Genomic DNA, 26,405 nt, shown 5'->3' with positions numbered 1-26,405 from the left:
ACCAAGACAGGGTGTCTTTAAGGACTAATCCTACTTTCATGCCTAAGGTGGTTTCCAAAGTGGCTTTAAATCAAACTATTCACCTGCCAACCTTTTTCCCCAATCCTCAAAATAGGGGGGAAAGGATCTTGCATTCCTTGGATGTACACAGACAACTACGTTTTTACCTGGACAGTACCAAGAACATCAGGAAAACAGAGCAATTGTTTGTTTCTTATGCTTCAAGTTCCCAAGGCAAAGCCATTTCAAAACAGACCATTTCTAAATGGATCGCTCATGGAATCAGATTTTGTTACTCTCACCATGGAAAGCAAATCCCAGGAAGTATTAGGACTCATTCTACCAGGGCTGCTGCTACTTCAGCTGCCTTCCTCAGGGGAGTACCTACCAATGACATTTTGGAAGCTGCAACTTGGAGTTCAGTGCATACTTTTTCTAAGCACTACAATCTACCTCTCTACTCTAAGTCAAGGGCAGGCTTTGCTTCTGCAGTCTTGCAGGGCCTTTTAGCCACCTCCTCTAGTTTATGACCGCCTCCCTTTTCTTCTGCTTTGGGATTCAACCCTACAGTGATGACTACAACAGTGAAACACGATGAACATAGTACAGTTGTGTACACTTACCATAAATGTAGATGTTCGAGTGTCTTCACGGTTGCAGTCTGGGTTACCCTCCCTCCTGTCCCTTCTTATTTTTTCTTTTGTGTGGTTCCCTTCTTCACCCTTCTTCTGAGGTGTATTTGCAAAGGGTATGGGGTTATACTCATTTTGGAACACCTGACATCTGGGGCAAGAAAAACTGGAGAACATGGCGTTGGCTGCCAGCTTTGTACTCCTGGCGCACTGACGTCAGGGAGCATGGCTGAGCAGCCGACGCCGGACCCAGACTTTGGGATTCTGGCCGACCGAGGACTGCCTGCCGGCAGGGGAGAACCCTACAGTGATGACTGCAACAGTGAAGACACTCGAACATCTACATTTATGGTAAGTGTACACAACTGTACTTTTTGCCTTATGGGCTGTGGTTGAGTGGCACACTGAGTCTGTGGGCTGTGTGTCATATGGGTTGTGTTGGGGGGGTGGAGGCTGCTTGCGTTTCTGCTTTGGTGGTCTCTGTTGCTTGGGCAGATTATTATTGAGAGCCTCCACGAATGTTTTGTGTTTCTATGTGTGGTTTTTGGTGGTGTAGGTTTAGTGGGACTATGTGATGAGTGTGGTGTGGTGTGGTGCAAGTGTTTACCTTCTCCTATGACTGTCAAGTTCAGTCTTGGTTGGAGAGAGCTTTGCGTCCAGGTTGGCTAGGTAAGTGCATCTCTCACAGGTTGTAGTGTTGGGTGGTAGGAGGAGAGGGTTGTATGTGTACTTGAGGCAATTGCTACATTGCCACAAGATGCCCAGATTCATCAGGTAAACAGGAGAGAGCATCAGGAGCTGACCCTTGAACATGCCTGAATAAAAAACTATTAACCTCTAGACAAGTGAGCAAAGTAAGTACAGGAGCTGTTTTTCCTCTAGGCAAATGAGGAAAGTAAGTACTAAAACTGTTTTCATCTAGGTAATGAGGAAGGTTGAGTGCTGTGGTAATTTGTAGCTTACTTAGTGCTTACAACAAGTTCTGAACAAGTGCAGAGCAAGAGGAAGCAAGTTCAAGTGCTAAAACTAAGAAACTGGCTAGTTCTAAGTGAAAAACTGAAGAGCAGACTTTATGGCGCTGGGAATAGTTTAACCCTAGCTAAGCAGCGCTGCATGGTGCACAAACCCGTGCAAACACGGGTTTTATATACATATATATATATATATATATATATATATATATATATATATATATATATATATTCTACTTTTTGATCCATACTGTCTCTTTTAAGGATATTTCTTGTATAGATGATAATATCTTCTGGAAATCCTGTTTTGTAGAGCTGGTGACTTGCCTAGTAGTTTTGGAAACTGACATGTATATTCTGATAGGATTTTTTAATTATTAATTTTGACTATTGTAATTTTATCCAGAGGCAAAATACACATTTATATTTACTTCTAGCACTCACTGCATCACATTTGATAGTAAATTCCTGTCAAAAACTTTCTAGTAATACAGAGCAACTTAAATCTGCTTCACTCGTGCCATTATCTTGGCTACACTCCAGCTGAAACTTGTTTGTCATGTGACAGAGTATTCAGAATGCCTAACATGCGCTGGTTTGATTGGTATGGACAGACAGCTCATGTTCTAACTGCTGTACCAGTAACACTGATTCCAGTAATGGATCCAACCCCTTAGATGGTCACTTGTGAGCAAAGCAATAAACATCCCAAGGTAGGAAAAGTCCTTATTGCAGAGAAAAGCAGATCTGTAAGTCTGACCTTAACTTTTGCAGGGTGGTCAGATGTGTTTTTGCTTGATTACACAACCAATGGGAAAGTGTTGTGAACTTCCATCAGGTAGTAAGGACATACAAAAGAAGTATGTTTGGCAACTTTACCTGCCCTGCTACAGAAAAGAAGAAATAAAAAAATCTAAATAACTAGAGGAGAAACACCTCACCCTACACTACTACTTTTCACATGTACCACACTGAAGAATGTTTTTATACCTAGCAACGGGCCAGTGAAACATATTGCATGATGATTACTTGAGGGAAAGGGTCCTCTTAGCATAGGGACATGACAGTTGATATTTATAGTACTGTTTAATTTTTATTTAGTTTATTGTATGGAGTGAACCATGCTGCAAAGGTTTGTTTGACCTGAAGGAATAACTGTCCAGGAGGAAGGGTGATACATTATCTAAGGACATTTTAAAAGAATAGCTACTGCATACTTCAAATAATTGACTATAAAACATGAATTATCATTTCAGGTTTTCAAAGCATTAGCAAAGGCATATGCTGCTGTGCATCCTCTTATGTCAGAAAAATCAGAAAATAGATGTGGTGGCAAATTCGCAAAGAGTGGTGGGATAGTAAATGGAGCTGAGTGGTACAGCTTTGCTGGAGGTAGGTATGCTTCATTTTTCATTGTCATAATCATGCATTAACAATTGCTATAAACTTCTCCATAGTTATGCTTAGTTTGTCTGGGGTAGTTGAAATATATTACAATGGACCCTGTATAGCGACTGTTATTATTATTATTAGATGCATGTAACATGACTTCCAGTATGTCTCGTTTTACTCTTTATTACTAATGTAACAATAGTATCTGAGACTTTAACTGATTTTAATGGAAGTGAATTTTTGAACCTTTAGTAACATTCCAGTATTTATTGAATAAGAACAGTGTCAGGTGCCATACTTGCCTTTAATAGGAGTAAAAACAGAAAGCTGTGGGTTCTGTCCCACTCCAGGTGCCTTGATTCATGTTCCCATCCTGATATTGTACTGCAGCATTACAAGGTGCTGTATTCCTGAGGTATCATACTTTGGGTGAGATTTTAAACTGAGGTGCTCTCTACTTCAATTCACAGTAGCTTAGTTGGACATAAATGATCCCACAGCATTTATTCAGCCTCTGCTAAGGAAGCAATACACAGCAAGTAAGAATAGGAGACAATCTGCAATTCCTGTGGAAGACCGCTAAAGAAATTAAGTAGATATTTATTCAGTCCAAGAACAATTGTTACACTAAAGACTGAAAAGTTGCATTTATTAAAATGTCTTCAGAGTGTCTGCAAAGATGATATTATGTGTTATAAAAGACCCTTGATATACTTAGTGTAAATAATTTAACTAGATTAATATAATGCATCTCAGTGAAGACATGTATACACACATAGATGTCCTTTATAACTATAATAAGGAGGATGTAAAGTAGCAGGTATATGTATTTAAATGCTAAGGTTTGTTTACAGTGACTTTGCTTGTCATGTGGAATGTGTTCCTTTAAAAACACTCTTTGTAAACACCTCAGAGAGGGTAGTCACAAGAATAGTCCATCATTGTGAGGTAAGAATCCTCATTTCTTTTTCTACTACCCTTACTCAAGGGATTGCTCACATTTGGATAATTCTCTCCACTTGACCCTGTTATTCACAGTGGTCGTAGATTCATAGGTTAGTAGTAGTCTAACTGCCCTTGTGGCCCATTTTTAAGCCCCTTGTTGCCTATTTTTAAGCTTAACCAATTATCCAGTTTGATGCTTAAAATGAAATCTTGTCAGAGTTTAGATCTCTATTTATATATTACTCCAATGATCATAAGATCATAGGAGATTACTAGGCTATCGACCCGGAGGTCATTTTAAGCCTAGCCATTTCAACCCAATGTAATAGGTAGTAGTCAATACCCAAGACTGCATTTAGTGATGACTGCCCATACCCAGGAGGGTTGTGGGCGCTCTCTCTGGTAAGAATTTACCGTGCCCCATCCACTCATCCATGTTCCTCTTGAACAGTGTCATAGAGGTGCTCTGTTTCACATGAATTGGTAGGCTGTTCCAAAGATGTGGCAGTTGCTAGGAGATAAATCTGTCCCTCCATCATGTTCTGTTTATGTCTCAGGCCATATTTAAGTTCCTGAAATGGGTAGCCCTAGACCCATTTGATTTACGGATATGCAGTAAGTTCATTAGGTTTGGGTATTGGGTTGCTCTGTAGATCAGGCATACGTGTCCTCTAAGAAGTCTATATGAGACTGAATATACTGACAGGGATTTTAGTCGGTCCATGTAAGACACTTGCTGGAGGCCCTTGATCTTCCTTGTTAGAAACCTCTGAGGTCTCTCCAATTGCTGTAGGTGCTTAGTACTGTACATACCAAATGGGGTGTTATACTCAATTATGGGCCAGTTAAGTGCCGAGTATAGAGGGAGTTATAACTTCTTTTACTCTTGAGGTGATGCCTTTACTAATCAAGTGAGCTACTTGGAAAGCTTTCCTTACAGTGGTAGACACGTGGTGGTCAAAGTTAAGGTCGCAGTCAACCTGTGATCCCAGGTCCCTTGACACTTCATGGGTACTTAGGGTATTGCTATTGATTTTATAGTGTGAAGGGACATTGTTTGTGCTGAAGGGATTGATGATGCATTTCTTTGCATTCCGTTTGATACCATGACTAAAACATCAGTCGTTGGTCTGTGTAAGACTATCCTGGAGTATACTGACATCATTTGGGGATTTAATGATAGCACTTAGTTTGCATTCATCTGCAAACTTGGTCAGCCACACCCCTTTAGTTTTAACCTGAACTTCTGAGAAGTATATACCAAACAATAGGGGGCCCAGCACAGACCCCTGTGGTACCCCGCTGGTAACAGGTCTGCTGGTTGATGTGGAGTCACTCTCTTTGATATTATGTGTCCTGTTTGTAAACCAGTTGGCAACCCATCTTACAATGAAGGGGATAAATACTATATTAGAACATAGATATTTGGAGGGGACCCATGTATTGTGACAAAGTGTTTAGGAACTGCCTCTGTCTATTAGTAGTGAGGGGGGGCTCCTGAGGTAACTTTCCTATTTCATATCCACTGATCCAAGTTACTCTTGAATGTGGTCAGGGATGAGCTTCATGGACTATTCCAGAGCAACGATATCCTGTACAAGATACACAGGCCCCTGCAAACTATTCTCTTAGTGTTGCAGAAGAGGTTTAAGTCAACGGATAAAGTATTTCTGGTTACTGTTTGACTTGAAGATGTGAAGTAAGTCCATCAGTAATCGTTTGGAGGATGTGTTGTGTGCTAGATACAGGTCACCTTGTAGTAGAGTGTAAGGTACCAAATATAGAGATAGGACTTTGAGGTAGTCCATGTAGGATATATTGTTCAGTCTGTGTATCATTTTCTTTATTTATTGTGTTTTGTTTAATGGGAAAGTCTGATTGTCACAAGTTCCATTTTCAGTGGAGGCCCGGCGAGAAAAGCTCCATATAAAATGCATTTTTCCAACGGATAACATTAAAAAATATTTTGCAGATAATATTGAGACATAAATTGTATAAATGTTTATGATGTACGTTAGGAGTTATGTTATTGTACATACGTCAAAGATATATTAACATGTAATAGATGGAGATACAGGAGCAGTGGTAATGCACATAGGTTCAGTATGTACATTGACATAAATGAGGGTGGATGTCACTACAGCAGGAACAGAAAATAGAGGAGGACGTAGAGAGGTGCAAGTGGAATAATTAAGAAAAACATAAGTAGAAAAAGTTCTGATCATAGAGAAGTTGAGATAACAGTAGATAGGTAAGGTGATGAGGTGGGTAAGGAGGGTAATTAGTAGGAGACCATTAAGGATATAGATTAGTCGGAGGAGCAGTAGTGGGGAAAAGGAGAAAAAGAGATGAGGAATAAGAAAGGTGAGAGAGTCGGGGTGATTAATAGAGAGATAGGTAATGGAAGAGAAACTGGAAGAAGGGTAAGATTAGTCAGGATAGGAGAATAAACATAATCATATGGAAGTTTAAAATGTGTGGTAATTTTGTCTTGCTTTAGAGTGGGTGGGATGGACTTCCAGTGCTTAACAACACAGATTGAATAAAGTGAGTTGCCGACTCTGTTATAAGACTTGGTACTGGTCAAGAAATATTTGTTCTGTGAACAGAATTCCAAGGAGGGAAGTAGTTTTTGAGGATGTTTTGTAGTGATGGGCAGGTGTGGGGTAACGGGTTTGTGTATTATTTTGTAGGCAGTAAGTAGATGGGAGTAGGTAAGATCAGTAGTTGAGAGTAGGTAAGGTAATCAGGTAGTTTGAGACAGAGTAAGTGCTTTAGTCAGTGAGAAAGGGCTTGTTTTGGTAGAGAAAGCCCAGCTTTTTGAAAGTTTTCTCTATGGCTTAAGTGATGTATTGATCATATTTTTAGTTACCATCATTTATGACACAAAGTAGCCTTATGTTGGAAACTGTTTCATTTGATGTTGAAGAATTGTTTCTTGTAGCAGATGTTGCAACTGTTGCATGTGCCTAGACAGATACATGCCAGAGGGCTTAGTAAAGAAGGACAATGAAATCCCTGGATCTAGACACAACCCCCTTGTTTATAAGCTGTGCAATATAGAACTTCCTTACCACAGTGGGCACATGCTGGTCAAAATTTAGGTCATTGTCTGCATAAGTTCCCAAGTCCTGAACTGCTGGGTCATTTCTTAGGGTTGTGTTTTCAGTGTGGTAATGTGGGAGTTAACTTTCCAGAGGAGATAACAATGAATTTTCTTTCGGCATTTAGCTTTAGTCTGTGGGTCTTGCACTAGTTATTTCCTAGGGACAAGCCTCAACTATGATAGCCAGTATTTTGGGGTTTTAATCACTGCTCCTAACTTGCAGTCATAGGTTCATAGGTGTGTACTAGGCTAATGGCCTGGAGCCTATATAAGCCTAGCCCAAGAAGATTCTTGAGATCTGTAAACTTGACTAGCCAGAGCCCTTTGGTATTAGTTTTTACTGCTGAGAAGTGGATGCCAAACAGAAGATGTCCGAGCACCAAACCCAGGGAACTCCATTGGTGATTGGCTATTCTATGGAGGTTGCTTCCCATATTCTAATCTCCTGCATCCTGTTTGTGAGACATTCGGCAATCTAGTGGGTGACAAAGTTTATTCCTAGTTTATTAAGCTTGCATACAATGCCTGAGTGGGAGATTTGTGTCAAAAGCCTTGGCCAATTTGAGGTAGGCAATGTGTACCACTTTTTTTTTCGCCAATTTTTTTGGTGACATTTTCAAACAAGTTCTGTCAGGATGAGCAAGCATGACCTGTCTTTGACATATCCAGACTGAGATGGGTCCAGTGTTTGGATATTCTGTGTCTACTTATTGATTAATTCCTTGATAATTCTTTTCATGGCTTTGCAAATGAGGCAGGTCAAACTTATGGGTCTGTAATTACCTGAGTCCTTGGAAGGTCCTCCCTTACACAACAGAATAACTCTTCTCTTTCTGGTAGTTCAGTAATACAATATGCAGATGACTCAACAGTTATCTGCACTGCCAACTCTACATCCAAACTTATATCACTAACCCAAAAACTCCTCCTCATCAACTAAAACTTGGATAGTTAACAACCATCTTGCCCTTAACCGAACAAAACTAAGCTTCTGCTGTTCACCCCCAAGAAAACTACCCTCTTAAGTCTGAATTTACAATTTACTCTCAAAACTATATTATCATTAAAGTAGTCTCCCACTCAAAACTTTTAGGGATCACCATAGATGAAAACTTAACTTTTGACTTGCACATCCACAATGTCAAAAAGACTGTACAAAAACTGGGCACCCTCTACAGACATAAACATTTCCTAAACCATTCTTCTAAACAATCACTTGCTTCAACATTACTCCTACCTTCCCTTCTCTGTGGCACTCCCCTCTTTACCAATATTCAGTTCTCTGAAAACAAAAACTGAGACTTGTTACAATAAAATTGCCAAGTTTGCAACTAACGCTAAATACTCCTCCCATCACTGCTCCTCTCTCCACTCTTTGAACTGGCTTGAACTTCCACATTACCTCACATATTTACAACTAACTGCACCACATAAAATCATGTAGCTTCCCAGCCCTCACCCCAGTGCTTACTGTGTACCAAGCCAACAGACCTCTCAGATCAAAAAAATAATTTGTCTTACAGGAAGAAAAAACAAAACTTCCACCTGGTCAAATCCTTTACTCCACTATAGCTAAACTCTGGAACTCCCATCATCTATCAGAACAATTAGCAATGCTTCCTCCTTCAAAAGTCTCTATGCCATCATATCTCCACCTTGTGACAATGCTCCTGCACCTCCTCTCAACCATCTATAACTTGAATTTCTTTACATAGCTATCTTCTTACACTTAACCTAATCCAGCCATATGTTTACTATAAATCATGTAACATTTGCATCCACCTAATTAACTATAGCTCCCTAGCTTTTCACTTTTCTTATACTAATACTCCTTCTTAGTCCTCCATCACTGTCATTGCTGCATATTAATATACTATCCTATAAATTCCTCTTATTACCTTATTTTTCACTAATATGTTGGAGCTAATTATAGGAGTCTTATTACATCAATACAAATAATACTATTCTTTCACCCAAACCCTAACATAATCCAACAACTAGTGGTCATCCAATGGAATACAATATTAACTATAACTGCAAATGTTTTCTTTTCCTTGTGCCTGACTGTACATATATTATATTCTTGATTGCTTGTTCTTGTATTGTCATTTTCTGTAATTTACAATTTTTTGTAATTACTTTGTGTATGTATACTGTATGTACTTATGTTGGAGCTTTTCTCCCCAGGCCTCCACTGAAAATGGGTTCACTTCAGCCCAGTGGGCTTTCCTGGTAAACAAATGCAAATAAATAAATGAATAAATGAATCTAAGTTGGTAGGTCTGCACAACATTCAGCAGTAAAGGTTGTAGGTAAAACTTGGAAAGGGTCTTTTTACTTTGCACTCACAGTTCTTTATTGGAAGGTTTTAACACACACCCAATCACTGGGCCGCAGTTGGTGACAGGGCTGATTAAGAGGTTGAGGAAGAGCTTCTCATACAGTTCTGTGGTACTGTTGCAGGAAATGAATAAGTTTTGTGCAGTAAGACAATATAACATCATCAGAGTCAATTTTTCATTTGACACAAGGGGAGTAGCTGGAAGGACCATGGGTCTCCCCATTAATATCTCATAGGGACTTAATCTCCTTGTAGTATTTAATGTACTCCTCATAGTCATTAATGCTAAGGGGAGTGCCTTTGGCCATTTAAGATTTGTTTTTGCGCAGATCTTCGCCACTATTTTTAAGGGTCCTGTTCACCCTCTTTACAATCCAGATGACTGTGGATGGTTGGGACAGTGAAAACGTAATCTAGTGCTAAAAAAAATTGCAAAGTCCCTTTAGCAATGCATTATTAAAATGTGTTCTCTGGTCACTTTTGAAAGTGCAGGTTACACCAAACCTAGTAATAAATTTAAAAATAAGATGTTATGTAGTCCAATCTCGCCTACATTCTTACTCACGGGTTCGGCTCCGACTCGGCCAACTTTTCTAATAGCTCGATGTGTCTCATTGGCTGGGCCAAGCAGGTATCCCATGCTGCACTGCTCCATAACCCCAGATCTCGTTTGCCGCTCTTGAAGCTAGGATGTGGTCTCACTTGGCTGTGGCTAAGTACCTCTCTTTTTTCAATTTCTCTCGAGAAAATTGCTGATTTTCAACCCAAAAACTATTTTAATAGCTATTTGCATATTGTGGATTGTTATTGTGTGTTTTTCTTATCTGTAGTTGGTATCCCTAATTTCCAGTGGGCTAGGCCCGTTTGAGTTAGAGGACCTAGTCCTCCTTTCTGTGTCTTGTTGTTGCCTAAAGTTTTGTTTGTTGCTGAAGCTAAGCTAGCTCTTGGCTTTTTCTTTTTGTGGATTGTATGTGTGTCTTAGAGAACCGTTTTACTTAGAGGTTCTTGGTTGCTGTGGTAGAGTCATATACTGATTTCCTGCCTTTGCTGTGTTTTTCCTAGCCAGGTTGTTCAGTGGTCTTGTTGTTTCAAGATGTCTAAAGAGCAGAAGGAACATAAACCTTCCGGTTTCAAAAAATGTTCCAAGTGTAGTTACAAGATGTCCATCATGGATGGACATTCTGTATGTGTTTATTGCTTAGGTGCAATTCATTTACAAGAGTCTTGTAGCTTCTGTCACGCCTTCAGTCCGAGTGTGCTTCAGGAGAGAAAAAATAAACTAATATTGAAGGGTCTCTTGAAACCTTCGTTTGAGGAGTCTTTGGACTCGGCCTCTGGTTCTCAGGCCAAGCCTAAGGCTTTGAAGGTGAAGAAAAGATCTCCGGCTCCATCTGTTTCTTCTGAGCCGCCGGAGAAACTTTCTAAACTTGACTCTACCTCCTCGGCTCCTATGTTCTCGGGGCAGCAGGAGGCATCTGTGGTACTGGAATCGGCTTTGGCTCCTATTTTACTGGAAGCAATTCGGTGCCGATCTCCCAGTGTTAGGCATGGTTCTCCTGACAGGAGATCCCATTCTCCGTCCCTGTCCTCCAAATCCTCCAGGCTTTCTGATTTGGATGTTGATAGGGTGGTGCAGAGGCTCCTGCAGTCACCGGTGTTGGCTAAATTATTTGCGGCTCTGACCCACTCGGCTCTGGAGCCTGTCCCGATGGTTGTGTCGATGGTTCCTCCTCCGAGCGCTTCCTTGTCTTCGGAGCCAGAATGCTCCGTTCTGAGTGATGTTCTTGTGCCGGCTCTGATACCCTTTAAGGGTTTATCGGTGCCGACGTCGGCTCCGACCCTGTCGGCTCCTTCCAGAGGTTTCGGCACTCGGGTTTCCTCGGTCGGGCCCGTGGGGGATGTCTCGGGACACCTATCGGTTCTGAGCCTCCCTCTCGGCGCATCGCCTCGGGGGACCCCGACTCCGATCATGGACTTGGAGGCCCGTCGGTCCTCGGATTCGGGGGGACCGGCCTTCGAGGCCATGCGGAGCGCACTGGCCAAATCGTCAGTTACATCATCTGGATCGGTCATTCCGTCCCCTTCCATCCTGGCTAGAGCCTCTGACTCCCCCCTATCTGTAGATGGCGGAGCCCAAAGGTCTGGGGATACCCCCGTGAGTGGTCCCCAACTTTCTGAGGGTCCTTCAGAGTCTGTGGCCCCCAGAAAAAAGACGTGCAAGAGGAAACACATAGACTCCCAGGACAAGTCTCTCACTTCTGATGCCGACCTCGAGGAGTCGGAGGGGACCCCCAAATCGTCCTCTGATGACATCTCTTTCTCCGACATCCTGGAGATTTTGAGACAGAGGGGCGACTGGCCCTCCAAAACCACCTCCGAGGAGGAGTCGGTATTCCTCAAGGCCTTTGGAGCTCAACCCTCCTCCTCCTGGGTGTCTCCACCCTTCGACGAACTGTTGTATTTAATCTGTCGAAGGGTGTGGGAGAATCCTGATTCGGTGGAACCTGTACCCAGAAGGCCCAATAAGTTCCTTTCCGCTCCCCCGGGGAAAGAGTTTCTGTCCAAAGGGGTTTCTGTCAATGCCATGGTGGTGGCGGCGGCCACACAGAAGGAAGTAGCCGAGACTTCTTCCTCTGTCCATCCTCCTAACAAGGAGTCTAGGACCATGGACCAGTACGGGAAGCATACCCTTTGTCAGTGACCTTCACCTTATGGTCACTGAACTACCTTTGCGATTTCACTCGGCTCCAGAGAGATCTCCTCAAGGAGTTAGTAGATACTCTAGTGGGTAACGTACCTGAGGCATTGGCTCCCACGGTTAATGCCCAGGTGTCTACCCTAAATTCTATTGTCAACTCGTCCATGAGGCTGATATCATATGCAGCCGAGGGGGCGGGTAGGGCAGCCAGTACAGGAGTAGCCCTCAGGAGGCAAGCCTGGTTGCGCCTGTGTCATTTCGCGGAGGCCTTCAAGTCTTCCTTCACTGACGCTCCCTTTGATGGGTCCTCGCTCTTTGGGACCAAAGTAAAAGACACCCTCACCAGATGCGAGCAAGAGTGAAAGATCCTGTCTGCCGTAGGGGTCCATTTTTCCCTCCCCTCTAGGCCTTACCCCAAGGCTCAGAGAGGCGGGAAGATGTAGTTCAAGAAGTCGCAGAAGTTTTTCCCTGCCACACAAGGTGATTCCCACTCCAGAGGTAAAGGAGGGGGAGGTTATTCAAGAAGACGCCGCCCTACAGGCAGAGGAGGCCCCCGCAACTCGGGAGACCGTGATTCCTTTCACAGTTCTCCCTACCATCGTTCCTATGTGTTGCCCAACTGTGCTTCTCTGGAGCCAGTCGGGGGCCGCATATCATTACACCTGGAAGCCTGGGAAAGCATCACCCAGGATCGATGGGTGTTACGAATAGTTTCCGGAGGTTATGCCATACCCCTTTCATCAGACCCTCCACCAGTCAGAAAAATCCCGGACGTTCCACCCAGTCAAAGGGATCACGCAGCCTTAGAGGTTTCAAAGCTGCTAAAGAAGGGAGTCATCCAACCTGTCCCCTCAGACCAAATCGGATTAGGGACTTACTCAAGACTCTTTTTGGTGCCAAAAAAAACAGGGGACCTGAGACCCATTCTAGATCTCAGTCGATTAAACCACTACTTTCAAAAGTCCAAGTTCCGAATGGTCACCCTGCAGTCCATTTTTCCGTTGCTGGAAAAAGAAGTATGGATGTGCTCCATCAACCTCAAGGATGCTTACTATCATATCAAAATGGACAGGGCATCCAGGAGTCACCTACGCTTCCGGCTGAGAGCCAGTCATTTTCAGTTTCGTGCCCTGCCCTTTGGTCTCACCACAGCCCCCAGGGTGTTCACCAAGTGTTTGGCGGTGGTGACAGCTCACCTGAGACTTCAAGGATTCCAGGAGTTTTCATATCTGGATGACTGGCTCCTCACCGCCCCCACCAGGCATCTACTCATCCAAGCCAGGGACACTACCATTACCCTCTGTCAGCGACTTGGAATAATGTTGAACTGGGAAAAGTCTGCCTTGCTAACCTCACAGCGTGTCACGTTTATAGGGTCAGAGCTAGACACTGTCCAAATGCGGGCCTTCTTGCCGCATCAAAGGATCAGAGTATTACAGAATCAGGTTCGCGCATTATTACCCCTCAGGAAAGTACAAGCGAGATGGGTTCTTCAGCATTTGGGCACCATGGCAGCCACCATTATGCTAGTGCCTCTAGCGAGATTACATATGAGGCTTCTTCAATGGCTTCTATTTGCCCAGTGGTCCTTTCAAAAACTCCCCCTTTCTCACCTGATCCTTCTCACAGACCGATGCAAACAGGATCTCGGTTGGTGGCTATGCTCCACCAATCTGGCCGAGGGGAAACAGTTTGTGCCTCCATCACCTGTCGCCACCGTGACCACGGATGCCTCCCACATGGGATGGGGGGGCATTATCTTGGAAGGATGGTCCAAGGCACGTGGCAAGATCACGAGGTACATCTGCACATCAATGTCCTAGAGATGAGAGCAGTGTTACTGGCGTTGCGGGCACTTCAGAGCTCTCTCCCTCTTGGGACGATTGCGATACATTCGGACAACATGTCCATGGTATGGTACCTAAACAAACAGGGAGGAACCAGATCTTACCCCCTGTGCAGAGAGGCCATGCGAGTGTGGCAGTGGGCAGTATTTTCCCAATGGTTTCTAGTGGCAATGCACATCCTGGGGAAGGCCAATGTGATAGCAGACAGGCTGAGCAGAATTATTCTCATGCCTTATGAGTGGTCCCTGATCCCTCGGGTTGCGGAACAGATATTCAACAGGTGGGGTCAGCCTTGCTGCAACCTTTTTGCCAATCCCCTCAATGCCAAATGCAGCAATTACTTCACCCTGATCCCCCCACAGGGGGAATCACCCAGAGATGCTCTGGTCCACAATTGGCCCTCCGGTCTGCTCTATGCTTTCCCTCCATTTCCTCTGTTACCAAGAGTGATTCAAAAAGCCCTATCCTTGGGAAGCAAGATGATTCTAATTGCCCCACACTGGCCTCACCAAGTCTGGTTCTCCTTTCTCCATCCATTCATGGTGGACACTCCTTGGATTCTGGACCCAGTACCAGACGTACTGACACACTTGTCAGGACAGTTCCACCACTCCCTGCGGACCATCAGGTTGACAGCCTTGCTACTCCACTTCCGTCGCTAGTCAGACTTCATCATTTTTCACCTGAGGTAGTGCACATCTTATCGTCCTCTCATAAGTGTTCGACTAGGAAGATTTATTCCAGCAAATGGAAGAGATTCTCTGTTTGGACTCATGCTCAAGCAATTGACCCATACACAGCCCCAATTCCTGTGGTTTTGGAGTTCTTGTCCATGCTCTTTCAGCAGGGTTCTGCGCCTGCCACTATTAAAGTCCAGTTAGCGGCTATTTCAAGCTTTCATACCTCCGATGAGCCTTCCCATATGGCTCACAAACTCTGTAAGGCCTTTTTAAAGGGCATCTTATTACTCCGGCCTCCTATTTCAGAACCTATTATGCCTTGGGATTTAAACTTGGTTTTGCAAGCCCTTACCTCCCCACCTTTCGAACCGGCTGCCACCTGCGAGTTAAAGTTTTTGTCTTGAAAAACGGCCTTCCTGATAGCCATTACATCAGCCAGACGAGTGTCGGAGATTCAAGCACTCTCCATTAAACCCCCGTATTTGATTTTTCATAAGGACAGAGTCTCTCTTCGACCTAACCCATCCTTTCTCCCTAAAGTTACATCTACTATTAATCTCAATCAGTCTATTGAGCTACCAGTGTTCTTCCCTCAATTTTCGAACAAGGCAGAGTTTAGATTTCATCAACTGGATGTGCACAGACAATTGCAATTCTATCTACACAGGGCCAAACATCTACGAAAGTCTGACCAATTGTTTGTTTCCTTTTCAGAAAATAGAGCGGGATCCTCTATTTCCAGGGTTACCATTTCCAGATGGATTTCTAATTGTATTTCCTTTATTTATTCTTCAGCAGGAAAAACTCTACCGTTCCCCGTCAAGGCACACTCTACTAGGACTGTTTCTGCGTCTATAGCATACCATGCCAAACTATCCTTGGATGATATTTGTGCTGCAGCCATGTAGGCTTCCCCTCACACTTTTGTTACTCATTACAAACTGGACGTGGCCTGTAGGGGTCAGGCTTCCTTTGGTTCCACAGTCCTCAGGAGTATCTTCCTTTGAGCCTCCCAGAATAGAGGTGCTGGGGACGCTGTCCCATGACTAAGAATGTAGGCGAGATTGGACTACATAATATCAAGAAGTTATGTACTCAACATAACGTTCGATGTATGTAGTCCATCTCGCCTCACATTCTTACGTACCCTCCCACCTGCCCCCTTCCTGGAGGATCTGGAGGTTAGGATTGGTACTAGAGTACCCTTCTATGGTAGTTTGTTTTCTCTTACCTCCTTGGTAGTTCTACCTTATAGTGTTGTTGTTGTGCATGAGGTGTGATTGTGGTTTCGCAGCAAACTAGATCTGGGGTTATGGAGCAGTGCAGCATGGGATACCTGCTTGGCCCAGCCAATGAGAGAATTCGAGCTAGTAGAAAAGTTGACCGAGACAGAGCCGATATTCGGCTCCGAACCCATGAGTAAGAATGTGAGGTGAGATGGACTGCATACATCGAACGTTATGGTGAGTACATAACTTCTTGTTTGTTAATAACTGTTACATAATCTGCTTTATGGCATGGATAAGCTTTCACCCATGCAGAGAACATACAAACCAGCACCAGTATATACTTTATTACGCACTTTGGGCATCTGGATAAAGTACAGCTGTACATTAACAAAAGGCCTCCAAGGTGGTGGTAAAGATTTAGGTTTAATATTTGCATTTTTGCTATCATTGTTTTCTAAACATGCTGCACAGTTAGCATTCTGAAGAATCAAAGAGACATGAGGGGCATACCAACTCTAGTTAATTTGTGTTGTCTTACCTGCATAGGCTGGTAAATCATATGCCCTTGCCAGCTAAGGTAGCAAGAAGGCAGGTGCCACCAGTCAGCCATCCGGATGTCACCATAACCCATCAGTGAATTTACTGCATCCATCCTTAAGCCACCTCTGAACTTTTCCCTGTGATGCTTCAGCTTGGAAAGGTGATACTTTCTTAAAATCAAACATAATCACTTTTAGATTCATGTAACAACATCACATGTAGTTTTACAAAAAGTCCTTCTACAATTTGCTTAGCAGCTTGATCTGCCAAATTGTTTTTTTTTAAACAGTATCTACTGTATACCCTTTTGATAGGCACTATGTTTGACTACAGCTAATTATTTGGGTAACAAAAGAGCATCTAACAGGGCATTAACATAGAAAGAGTTTTTAATCTGAGTCCTTGCTGAGGCTAAGCACCCCCCTCTGTTTCCAAATTTGCTCAAGTCATGTACAACACCAAAAGCATAGTGACCACCTGTATGGATATTTGTAACTTTTAACCAAAGGAGAATTGAACACAAAACACCCACACACCGCGCAGTTCCGGTACAATAAAGGCTGTCTCAGTGTTCGAGGACCGGACTGGTCCTAAAATAATCCCAAAAGTCCGATGAAAAGTAAAAAAGTGTTTTATTACACTAAAGAAAGTACACAAAATAAAATGTTAAAAAACAAAACAAATATTGAGTGCTTTCGCCTCCCTCCGGAGGCTTCTTCAGAATCTAACATCATTTCCAAATGTTCCTTATTTAATCAAACCACGGAGATGGAAAGCGAACAAAAAGAACACCAAATCCAAACGAAAACGTTCGCAATTGAGAACCAAATAAAGGTCCAGACCGAGACTGCTGCCAAATAGAATGGTTTAATGTTCCAAAAGCACTGAACACACAAGAACAATGGTACTAACGCTTTACACACAGAAAGTAAGTTTTCGAAAATCTTCATCAGATAGCAAAACACCAAGCCTAGGTAACATTACGATTAAATACATCAGTTGAAATGAGTGCACCAATGAATTCATACCAATTAAATCAATGATTCAATTAAATACAATTAAATACAAATTCATTGAAAGTTAAAAACTTTTCAAATATACTTTCCTTGTCATTTCAACACCAATACATTATGTATTGTGTATTATACAAATGTATATTTAAATAATAAAATCTTTATCAAAGGAAGAATATATGGTATAAAATCTATTTAATACACATAAAAAATCTATTTAATACACATAAAAAATAAGTGATTAATTAAAAAGAATTTACATGGTCATTTTAAACCTTTTGTAATCCTATACTACCCTCTAGTGGAGGTTTATAGTTTGGCACGCCTTAGTTTTAAAACTGGAAGGATAGATATCATGTCATTTAAACCAGGGTTTCTGTTAGCTTCCAATATAATTTGCCATAATAACTCTCTATATTCAAGTTTATAGACGTTGACTAATCTATTAACATGAATATTAATAGGAAGCTTAGGAAACTGGAGAGAGACTTGAATGAGTATGGAAGGGGTTGTGCTTATTGTAATGAAACCAAAAATAAAAGTTATACATTGGGAAGAATTACCAATGCTTATAACGTTAGGAATAATAGAAACAACAATAGAAATAATATGTATAGGGACAATTACGAGTTTAGACAAGCTGGTATGGACAGACAGGGGCAGCAAGGCTATTATGAATACAGTTCCTATGGACATGAACAACAGTTTTTTAATGGGAGTGATGGAGAAAATAATGAAAGAGCGGGTGTCCCTTTAGAAATGGAGGAACCCAGGAGGTCAGAGAGGTTAAGGAATCAGGCCCAACAATCCTCGTATGCACAAGTTACGATGAACAACAATACCCAATATTTGGGGAGGACACGCAGATAAGGGAAGATGTCAATCAAAGTACTACAGTAGATAGTAATGAAGTAGGTTTAATGGTAGAGATAGACGAACAACATGATGATATTATTAGTTCATTTAATAATTTTAATATTTTTAACTACACTGATATATCCATTAATGAAACTTATTTTAACCTTTTTACAAAAGGTTTTACCTTCGTCCCTACTAGAAAACCTAGAATTGAAAATATTCTACTGGACATTAAAATTTTCACACGTAAATTAAATTTTATACATATGTATAAGGATAGGGAGGTTCAGGATAGGAAAAACGTACTTATTAGATCCAGTACCTATAACCCCCGCTTCAGTATGAAATCTTGAATTTTGAGAGATGTGTTACCAATAGAATACGTAATGAACACAAAAAAAGAGATTGAGATAGGCAAAAATTTGACAGAGGCGGAAATACGTTTGTTAAATGAACTAAGTGGTAATGATAGAATTCGTGTAATGAAACCAGACAAGAGTGGAGGGGTGGTATTAATGGACAGATGGGATTACATCAAAAGAATGAAAGATATTTTGGACAAACGAGATTATTATGGATTAGTGACTAGGAATGAGAATAATATTTCCTATAAGAAGATAGATTTAATTTTGGAAGGTAATGTATTACAAGGATTGATTGACATTGAACTATATAAATTTCTAAGAGTCCCTAAGCTTGTTATACCTGTTATTTTTGGTATACCGAAGGTACACAAGTCACTTTATAATCCACCCATGAGACCTATAGTTTCATCGCAAGGGTCCAAGACACAACCTTTGGCTATTTATGTGGACACTAAGTTAAATAAGTTTTATAACAAATATGACCATATTTTAGTCGATTCATGGGACTTTTTAAATAAAATTGGCAAGAGTATTTATACAGATGATATAATATTTATTACGATTGATGTAAGGGATTTGTTTTCAGTGATACCTCAGACTGAAGGTTTGGAATGGTTTGATGAAATGTTGATTGAAATGAATTTTTTAACAGGTGATGAATTTAAAGTTGCTTTAGAGTGTATGGAATTAGTTTTAAAATACAATTATGTTTATTTTCAGGGTGATTATTATCACCAAAAAGAGGGAATTGCCATGGGATCAGCATGTGCCTCCATATATGCAAATATTATTATGTTATTCTGGGAGCGTAACTATGTTTTTAGGTCAGAATTCAGTCAGCATATAGCAAAATATTTCCATTTTCTGGACGACATATTTGTCTTATGGACAGGGCCTTTTGATTCTATAAAGGAATTTATTTATTACATTAATCAAACAACTACATTTCTACAATTCACATATCAGGTGGGAAGAGATGAAATTCACTTCCTAGATGTGAAATTAAATAAAGACCATCAAAAGAAATGTTATAGGTCAAACATCTATAGGAAGGAGCATTTTTCAAATGCCTATTTACATTTTGAAAGCAACCATCCTTATCAATTAAAGAAAAATATTGTGAAAGAACAAATGATCAGGATGGCTAGAATGATCTCTGACGAGGGTGATTTTGTGAATGAAATTAATAATGTAGAGAGAATGTTCCTAGAGAGAGGATATCCAATGGAACTTATTAATTCCATAAAAGAATATGTCCTAACAGGCAGGGGTAATAGATATATTCCCCTTTTAACCAGTGGGGGCACTGCAGATTCTAGTTTTGAAGTAGATTTTTCAATAAACACCCATAATGAGCAGGGGGGTGACAATATTGACAACTTAAATACAGTACCATACTTGACATTAGCATATTATAGAGGTATTAGATGGTTACAAAAATGTATTAATGAGACTTGGGATTTGTTCAGAAATATATCTACTAGAACTAACGTGTTCCAGGGCAATATAAAATATAGATGTTAAGTTGTCTATCTCGCCTTCATTCTTGCTGGATGGGTTCGGAGCCTACCTCGGCTCCGACTCGGCCACTCTAAAAGCTCGAGAGTTGGTTCCACCGGCTCGAGTCTCCCCTTATATCCCACAATGCTAGGCGTGAGTTACCTCAGATCTCGTTTGCCGCTACAGCGATCGAGGTGTGTTTTCTACCGGCTCCAGGTTAGTGAAAGTTTAGACTAGTTTAAATTCTTTAAACTTAGGCTAGTTAGTGTAATTTTCTTTACCACTTAGTGTAGTGGACTTATTTATCCCCTTTTTATCTTTCCAGCCCCCTCCTTTTATAAAGAACACTAGTTCTTCCCTAAGGCCTTCGGGCCCTTCCTTCCTAGAAGTGTGTATGTGTTTTACTTAGGGAATTTTATTAACTTCCTTTAGTCTTAAATAATTCCCTTTTAAATCTATCAGTGTAATCTGTGTGTGTGTTTTTTGTGTGTGATTACACTTCGGGCTCCTTGAGTATGTCCAAGGATACAAAGGTCTCAGGCTTCAAGAAGTGTGACTCGTGCTGTCAGAAAATGTCTCTGACAGATGGTCACACTTCTTGTGTGTACTGCCTGGGACCTTTACACCTGCAGGACTCTTGTGCTGTATGCCATGGCTTCAGCCCTAGAGTCCTGCAGGAGAGAAAAAATAAGCTCATTTTGAGGGGCTTAATTAAGCCTGAAGGTTCCCTTCCTGTGTCTTCAGGGAAACCTTCTAAGGCTTCTAGGACCTCGGCTCCAGCTTCAGAGTCGAGGCCTAAGGCTTTGAAGCCTACTGCTTCATCGGCTCCGGCTGGAGCCGATGAGTCTGTGACTGCTGTTTCAGTGGTTTCCTTGGCTCCGGCGTCGAGGCATTAGAAGTCATGGGTCGGCACCGATCATACCAACGAAGCCTACATCTAGAAAGAGATCCAGGTCACCGTCCCTTGGCTCCGTTCATTCGGCTCCAGCATCTCCCCTGCTGTCTGAGCGAGCCATAGATCTCACTCCTCCAGGTCATCGAGGCTATCAGATCACGACCTCCAGAGGGTAGTGAGTAGACTTTGAAGTCCGAGGCACTGGCCCAAATGCTCCAGAGTCCGACTCATCAGTCGATGCCTCAGCTTATTCCAATTAATATTCCTCCTCCGACTCCTTTGAGCTCGGGCAGGCGCCTCGGAACCGAGACTGTGGTAGCGTCGGAGCCTATACATTTGTCTTCGGCTCCGTCGTTGGCTCGATTTCTTCCTTTGAAGAATCTCGGCGCGGCTTCCCTCGTCGACTCGAGGGTGAATGGCATCGGACCCTTGTCCGACCCCCTCTCCCTCTCGGTGCTTGGCTGGTAAGTTCGGCTCCGACATCGCCTCGAGCCATCCCTGTCGGTGCCGAGGGAGGTTCTCAGCTTCTCGGGCGGGGACCTCTGGCTCTGCCTGACAGGGGTGCATTCGAGGTCATGCGGAGTGTGTTGGAACCTTGTTCGACTCCACAGTCGGCTCCGTCCGCCCCTCCCACTCCGGTGCCTTTGGTTATGTCGACTCACTCCCTCATCCCAGACCGCAGAGAGCAAGCTCCTCAAGAATCTCCTGTTGGGATCTCATCCTCTTCGAGGCCTCTCCTGAATTGGCAGGAGCCCCTAGGAAGAGAAAGTGTAAGAGGAAGCACTTAGACTCACCTGAGTCTGTCACCTCTGACACAGATTTAGAGGATTCCGAGGGCTCCCCACGTTCCCCTTCTGAAGATGTCTCTTTACAGACATTCTAGAGATCCTGAAACAGAGGGAAATTGGCCAGCCCTTAACCCTTCGGAGGATGAATCTGTGTATCTTGAGGCGTTTGGCTCTCGCCCTTCCACCTCCTGGGTGTTTGATCCCCTTATGCAGGTGGTTGCAAAGAAGGCCTGGGCGGCTCCTGATTCAGTGGACCCTACCCCAGGAGACCCTCCAAATTTATAACAGCACCAACTGACAAGCAATTCCTCACAAAAGGTGTTTCTGTGGATGCTATGGTGGTAGCTGCTGTCACCAAGAAGGAACTAGCTGATCCTTGATTGCCTGTCCATCCACCTAACAAGGAATCCAGGTCTATGGACAGGTGCGGAAGCGGATGTTCTCATCAGCGACCTTTGCAATCGTTAAGCTGAACTACCTATGCCATTTACTCGTCTTCAAAGGGATTTGATCAAGAAGCGAGTGATATGTTGAAGGATCCTACAGCTGTGGGTTTTCAAGACAAGATGAACACTCAGCTGGCTACCCTGTACTCCATAGCTAACTCCTCCATGCGCCTCCTTTCTTATGCGGCTGATGGGCGAGCAGGGCGCAGGGACAGGTGTGGCCTTACGCACGCCTGGATGCGGTTATGCAACTGCGGACCCCTTTAAGCGTCTTTCACTAATTCCCGTTTGATGGATCATCTCTCTTTGGTCCTCAAGTGAAAGAAACCTTGACTAGGTGCGAGACAGATGGCAAGACTCTTTCTGCCGTCGGAGTCCGTTTTCTACTCCTTCTAGGCCTTACCCCAAAGGCCAGAAAAGTGGGAAAATGTGGTTCGTAAACAATCTCAAGGGACTTAGCCTGGCCTTTAAAGTCGATTCCCGCCAGAGGCAGAGGGGAACAACAATGGTAGGCGATCGCCCTAGAGGCAGGGGGTCCGCAGAACCAGGGCAATCGTGAAGTCTTCTCTGACAAGCCCTTTCAGCATCCCTGAGGTGTTGCCCGACTGCCTACCTTCGGAGGTAGTCGGGAAGATTGTCACTGTACCCAAAAGCCTGGCTATCCCTGACTCAAGACAAATGGGTACAGTCCATCATTTCGAGGTTATTCCATTCCCTTCTTTCGCATTCCAAACCAATCAAAAAATCCCTTCCAGATGTTCCACCGCTCAAAGGGATCTTGCAGCTTTGGAAATTTCAAAGCTGCTTGCAAAAGAGCAATTCAGCCAGTTCCAGCAGACCAGCAAGGATCCAGAATCTACTCCAGGTTCTTTTTAGTTCCAAAAAAAACAGGGGACTGGAGACCAATTTTGGATCTCAGTATCTTGAACAAGTCAGTCAAGAAAACAAGATTTCGGATGGTCACGCTGCAGTCCATCCTTCCCCTTTTGGGAAAGGAAGCTGGATGTGCTCTATAGATCTTCAGGATGCGTACTATCACATAAAATGAAAAGGCGGCTCCAGAAGATTCCTCCGCTTCAGGCTGGGAACCAGTCATTTTCATTTCAGGGCCCTGCCCTTTGGTCTCACCACTGCCCCGGTGTTTACCAAATGCATGGCAGTGGTAGCTTCTCACCTGAGGCGACAAGGATTCCAGGTGTTTCCATATTTGGACGACTGGCTCCTCACAGCTCCCACCAAGCATCTTCTTCTAATGGCCAGGGACTACACCTTTCGCACTTGTCGAAATTTAGGCATTTCAATAAATTTGAAAAGTCTGTTTTGTCGCCTTGTCGTACTATTACCTTCATAGGCGCAAATCTAGACACAGTCAACATGTCTGCAAGACTAACAGATCAGAGAATAACAGACATACACAAAATAGTCTCACTCCTCTTCAGCAGCAACAGAATCAAAGCCAGGCTAGTTCTGAAAGTGTTGGGGATTATGGCGGCTGCCATACCTCTGCTTCCATTAGCCAGATTCCACATGAGAATCCTTCAATGGATGCTCTTCACGCAATGGTCGTACCAGCAACTTCCAATGTCTCACACCATTATGATCACGCAATCATGCAGAAATCATCTTCTGTGGTGGATGTCTTCCCCTCAGCTCTTATTGGGAAGACCCTTTGTTCCTTCCCCTCCGGTTGCTACTCTGACAGCGGACGCCTCCCTGATCGGGTGGGGGGGGCATTATCAGGGCAGAACTGTCCAGGGCACATGGCAACCAGGCGAATGCCACTTGCACATAAATGTTCTAGAGATGAGAGCAGTGCTTTTAGCATTGCAAGCCCTTCAAGACTCTCTTCCCTTGGGAACGATAGCAATTCAGACGGACAATATGTCTGTAGTGTGGTATATCAACAAACAAGGTGGAACCAGGTCCTACCCCCTGTGTCGAGAAGCACTCAGACTGTGGCAATGGGCGATTTCTTCTCAGCGTTTTCTGATAGCAACGCACATCCCCGGGAAGTCCAATCAAATCGCGGACAGGTTGAGCAGAGCTATCCTCATGCCTCACGAGTGGTCTCTGAAAGACTCTGTTGTGAGAGAAATTTTTCTCAAGTGGGGCCAGCCTTGCTGCGACCTTTTTGCTACTCCCCAAAACAGCAAGTGCAGAGATTTTTTCACTCTTTTCCCGTTACCAGGCCAACCCAGCAGAGACGCTCTAGTCCAGGTTTGGCCCCGGGGACTTCTGTATGCTTTTCCTCCCTTCCCACTAATCTCTCAAGTGATACAGAAAGCTATCGCTCAGAAGGCTTCATTGATCCTCATTGCTCCATACTGGCCTCGACAGGTTTGGTCCCCTTTTCTACATCGGTTTCTGTTGGAGCGACCTTGGCATCTGGTCCTAGTTCCAGATCTTTTGATCCATCAGTCGGGTCAGTTTCATCGCTCCCTTCCCTCCCTGAACCTCACTGCTTGGTTCCTCCAATTCCAACCTTAGCCAGGCTTCCTCAAATATCTCACTCTGTTAGAGATATTTTGATAGCTTCCCATAAATCTTCCACTCGAAAGATTTATTTGAGTAAGTGGAAACGTTTCGCCTATTGGGCTCAAGGAAGGGACATAGATCCTTTCACTGCTTCCATCCAAATGGTCCTTGATTTCCTAGCTGAACTCTTCCATGCAGGTTCATCTCCTTCTACTCTTAAAGTTCAATTGGCAGCTATTTCTAACTTTCATGTGGGCATTTCAGATTCTGCCATCATGTCCCACAAGCTTTGCAAAGCTTTTTGAAAGGAGTTTTTCTACTCAGACCTCCGGTAAGAAATCCTCCTCCTCCTTGGGACCTAAATTTAGTTCTCAGTTCTTTAATTCTCTCTCCTTTCGAACCTGCAGCTTCCTGTTCTTTAAAATTACTATCATGGAAGACTCTCTTTCTAGTAGCTATTACTTCAGCTAGAAGAGTTTCAGAACTTCATGCACTCAGCTGCCGACCTCCTTATCTGTTGTTCCATAAGGACAGAGTATCTTCTGAACCAATCCGTCCTTCTTACCAAAAATAGCCTCCTCGGCTAACCTAAATCAAAGCATTGACCTCCGGTGTTTTTCCAGAATATTCTAACAGATCTGAACAAAGATTGCATTGGCTAGATGTTCATCGTCAGTTAAGGTACTATTTGGATAGAACAAAACAATTCAGAAAATCTGACCAGCTGTTCGTCTCTTATGCAGAAGGCAGAAAGGGACTTTCAGTTTCAAAGGTATCATTATCCAGATGGCTAACATCTCTGTTCCCTTGTTTATGAAATTAGACACCAAAAGCTGCCTAGCAAACCTAAAGCCCATTCTACCAGAGCTTTGGCTACTTCTATAGCTTTCCAAGATAGACTGCCTATTGACACCATTTGTGCAGCGGCTACTTGGGCTACTCCTCACACTTTCATTTCTCATTATAAGCTGGATTTAGCCTCTAGACATAGAGCTAACTTTGGTTCCACTGTTCTCAAGAGTCTGTTCCGTTAGGCCACCGGGACAAGGTGCTAGGGGCGTGGTCCCATCCAGCAAGAATGAAGGCGAGATAGACAACTTAACATATAGAAGTTATGTTCTTACCATAACGTTCCATGTTAGTTGTCTTCTTCTCGCCTTCTTCTTCCACCCTCCTTCCCCCTGGCCTGGACAGACCTAGAGGAGTTTTTGATTGTGACCTCTCTTTCTACCACCTCTGTACTTTAGGTATATGCTCTGCTGTGCATATTTCCTGGATCAGGATGTAGGTCACCCTTCTCTTCTCCCTTGTTTATAGAGGTGGACTTTGTTACTAGTTATTCTATTACTATTATAGGCTGGGCCTAGCTTAAAAAACGAGATCTGAGGTAACTCACGCCTAGCATTGTGGGATATAAGGGGAGCCTCGAGCCGGTGGAACCAACTCTCGAGCTTTTAGAGTGGCAGTGGGCCGAGGCCGGCTCCGAACCCATCCAGCAAGAAGAAGGCGAGAAGAAGACAACTAACATGGAACGTTATGGTAAGAACATAACTTCTATTTTTAGGAGAAACAAGAATATTAAAAATATGATTGAAAGAGAAAAGATGAATACAGAAGGGATCAGTAAGAAGTGTGGTACATTTAGATGTGGTAGATGCGCATGTTGCTCTTATATTGCTGGATT

At 43.1% G+C, this 26,405-nt stretch overlaps 1 protein-coding gene across 1 annotated transcript in view; it reads left to right on the top strand.

The window, feature by feature from the left end:
- The window catches only part of CPZ (carboxypeptidase Z), a 1,352,173-nt gene that overhangs the window by 1,239,112 nt on the left and 86,656 nt on the right, over window positions 1-26,405 (top strand). The window contains exon 8 of the mRNA XM_044067099.1: window positions 2,860-2,995. Coding sequence (XP_043923034.1) covers window positions 2,860-2,995 — 136 coding nt within the window. The remainder of the gene's footprint in view (window positions 1-2,859; window positions 2,996-26,405) is intronic.

Source organism: Protopterus annectens, chromosome 3.part1, assembly GCF_019279795.1.
Source record: "Protopterus annectens isolate FY-2018-M chromosome 3.part1, PAN1.0, whole genome shotgun sequence".
In the NCBI taxonomy this organism is placed as follows: Eukaryota; Metazoa; Chordata; order Ceratodontiformes; family Protopteridae; genus Protopterus; species Protopterus annectens.
This window is presented reverse-complemented; position numbering and strand designations above follow the sequence as displayed.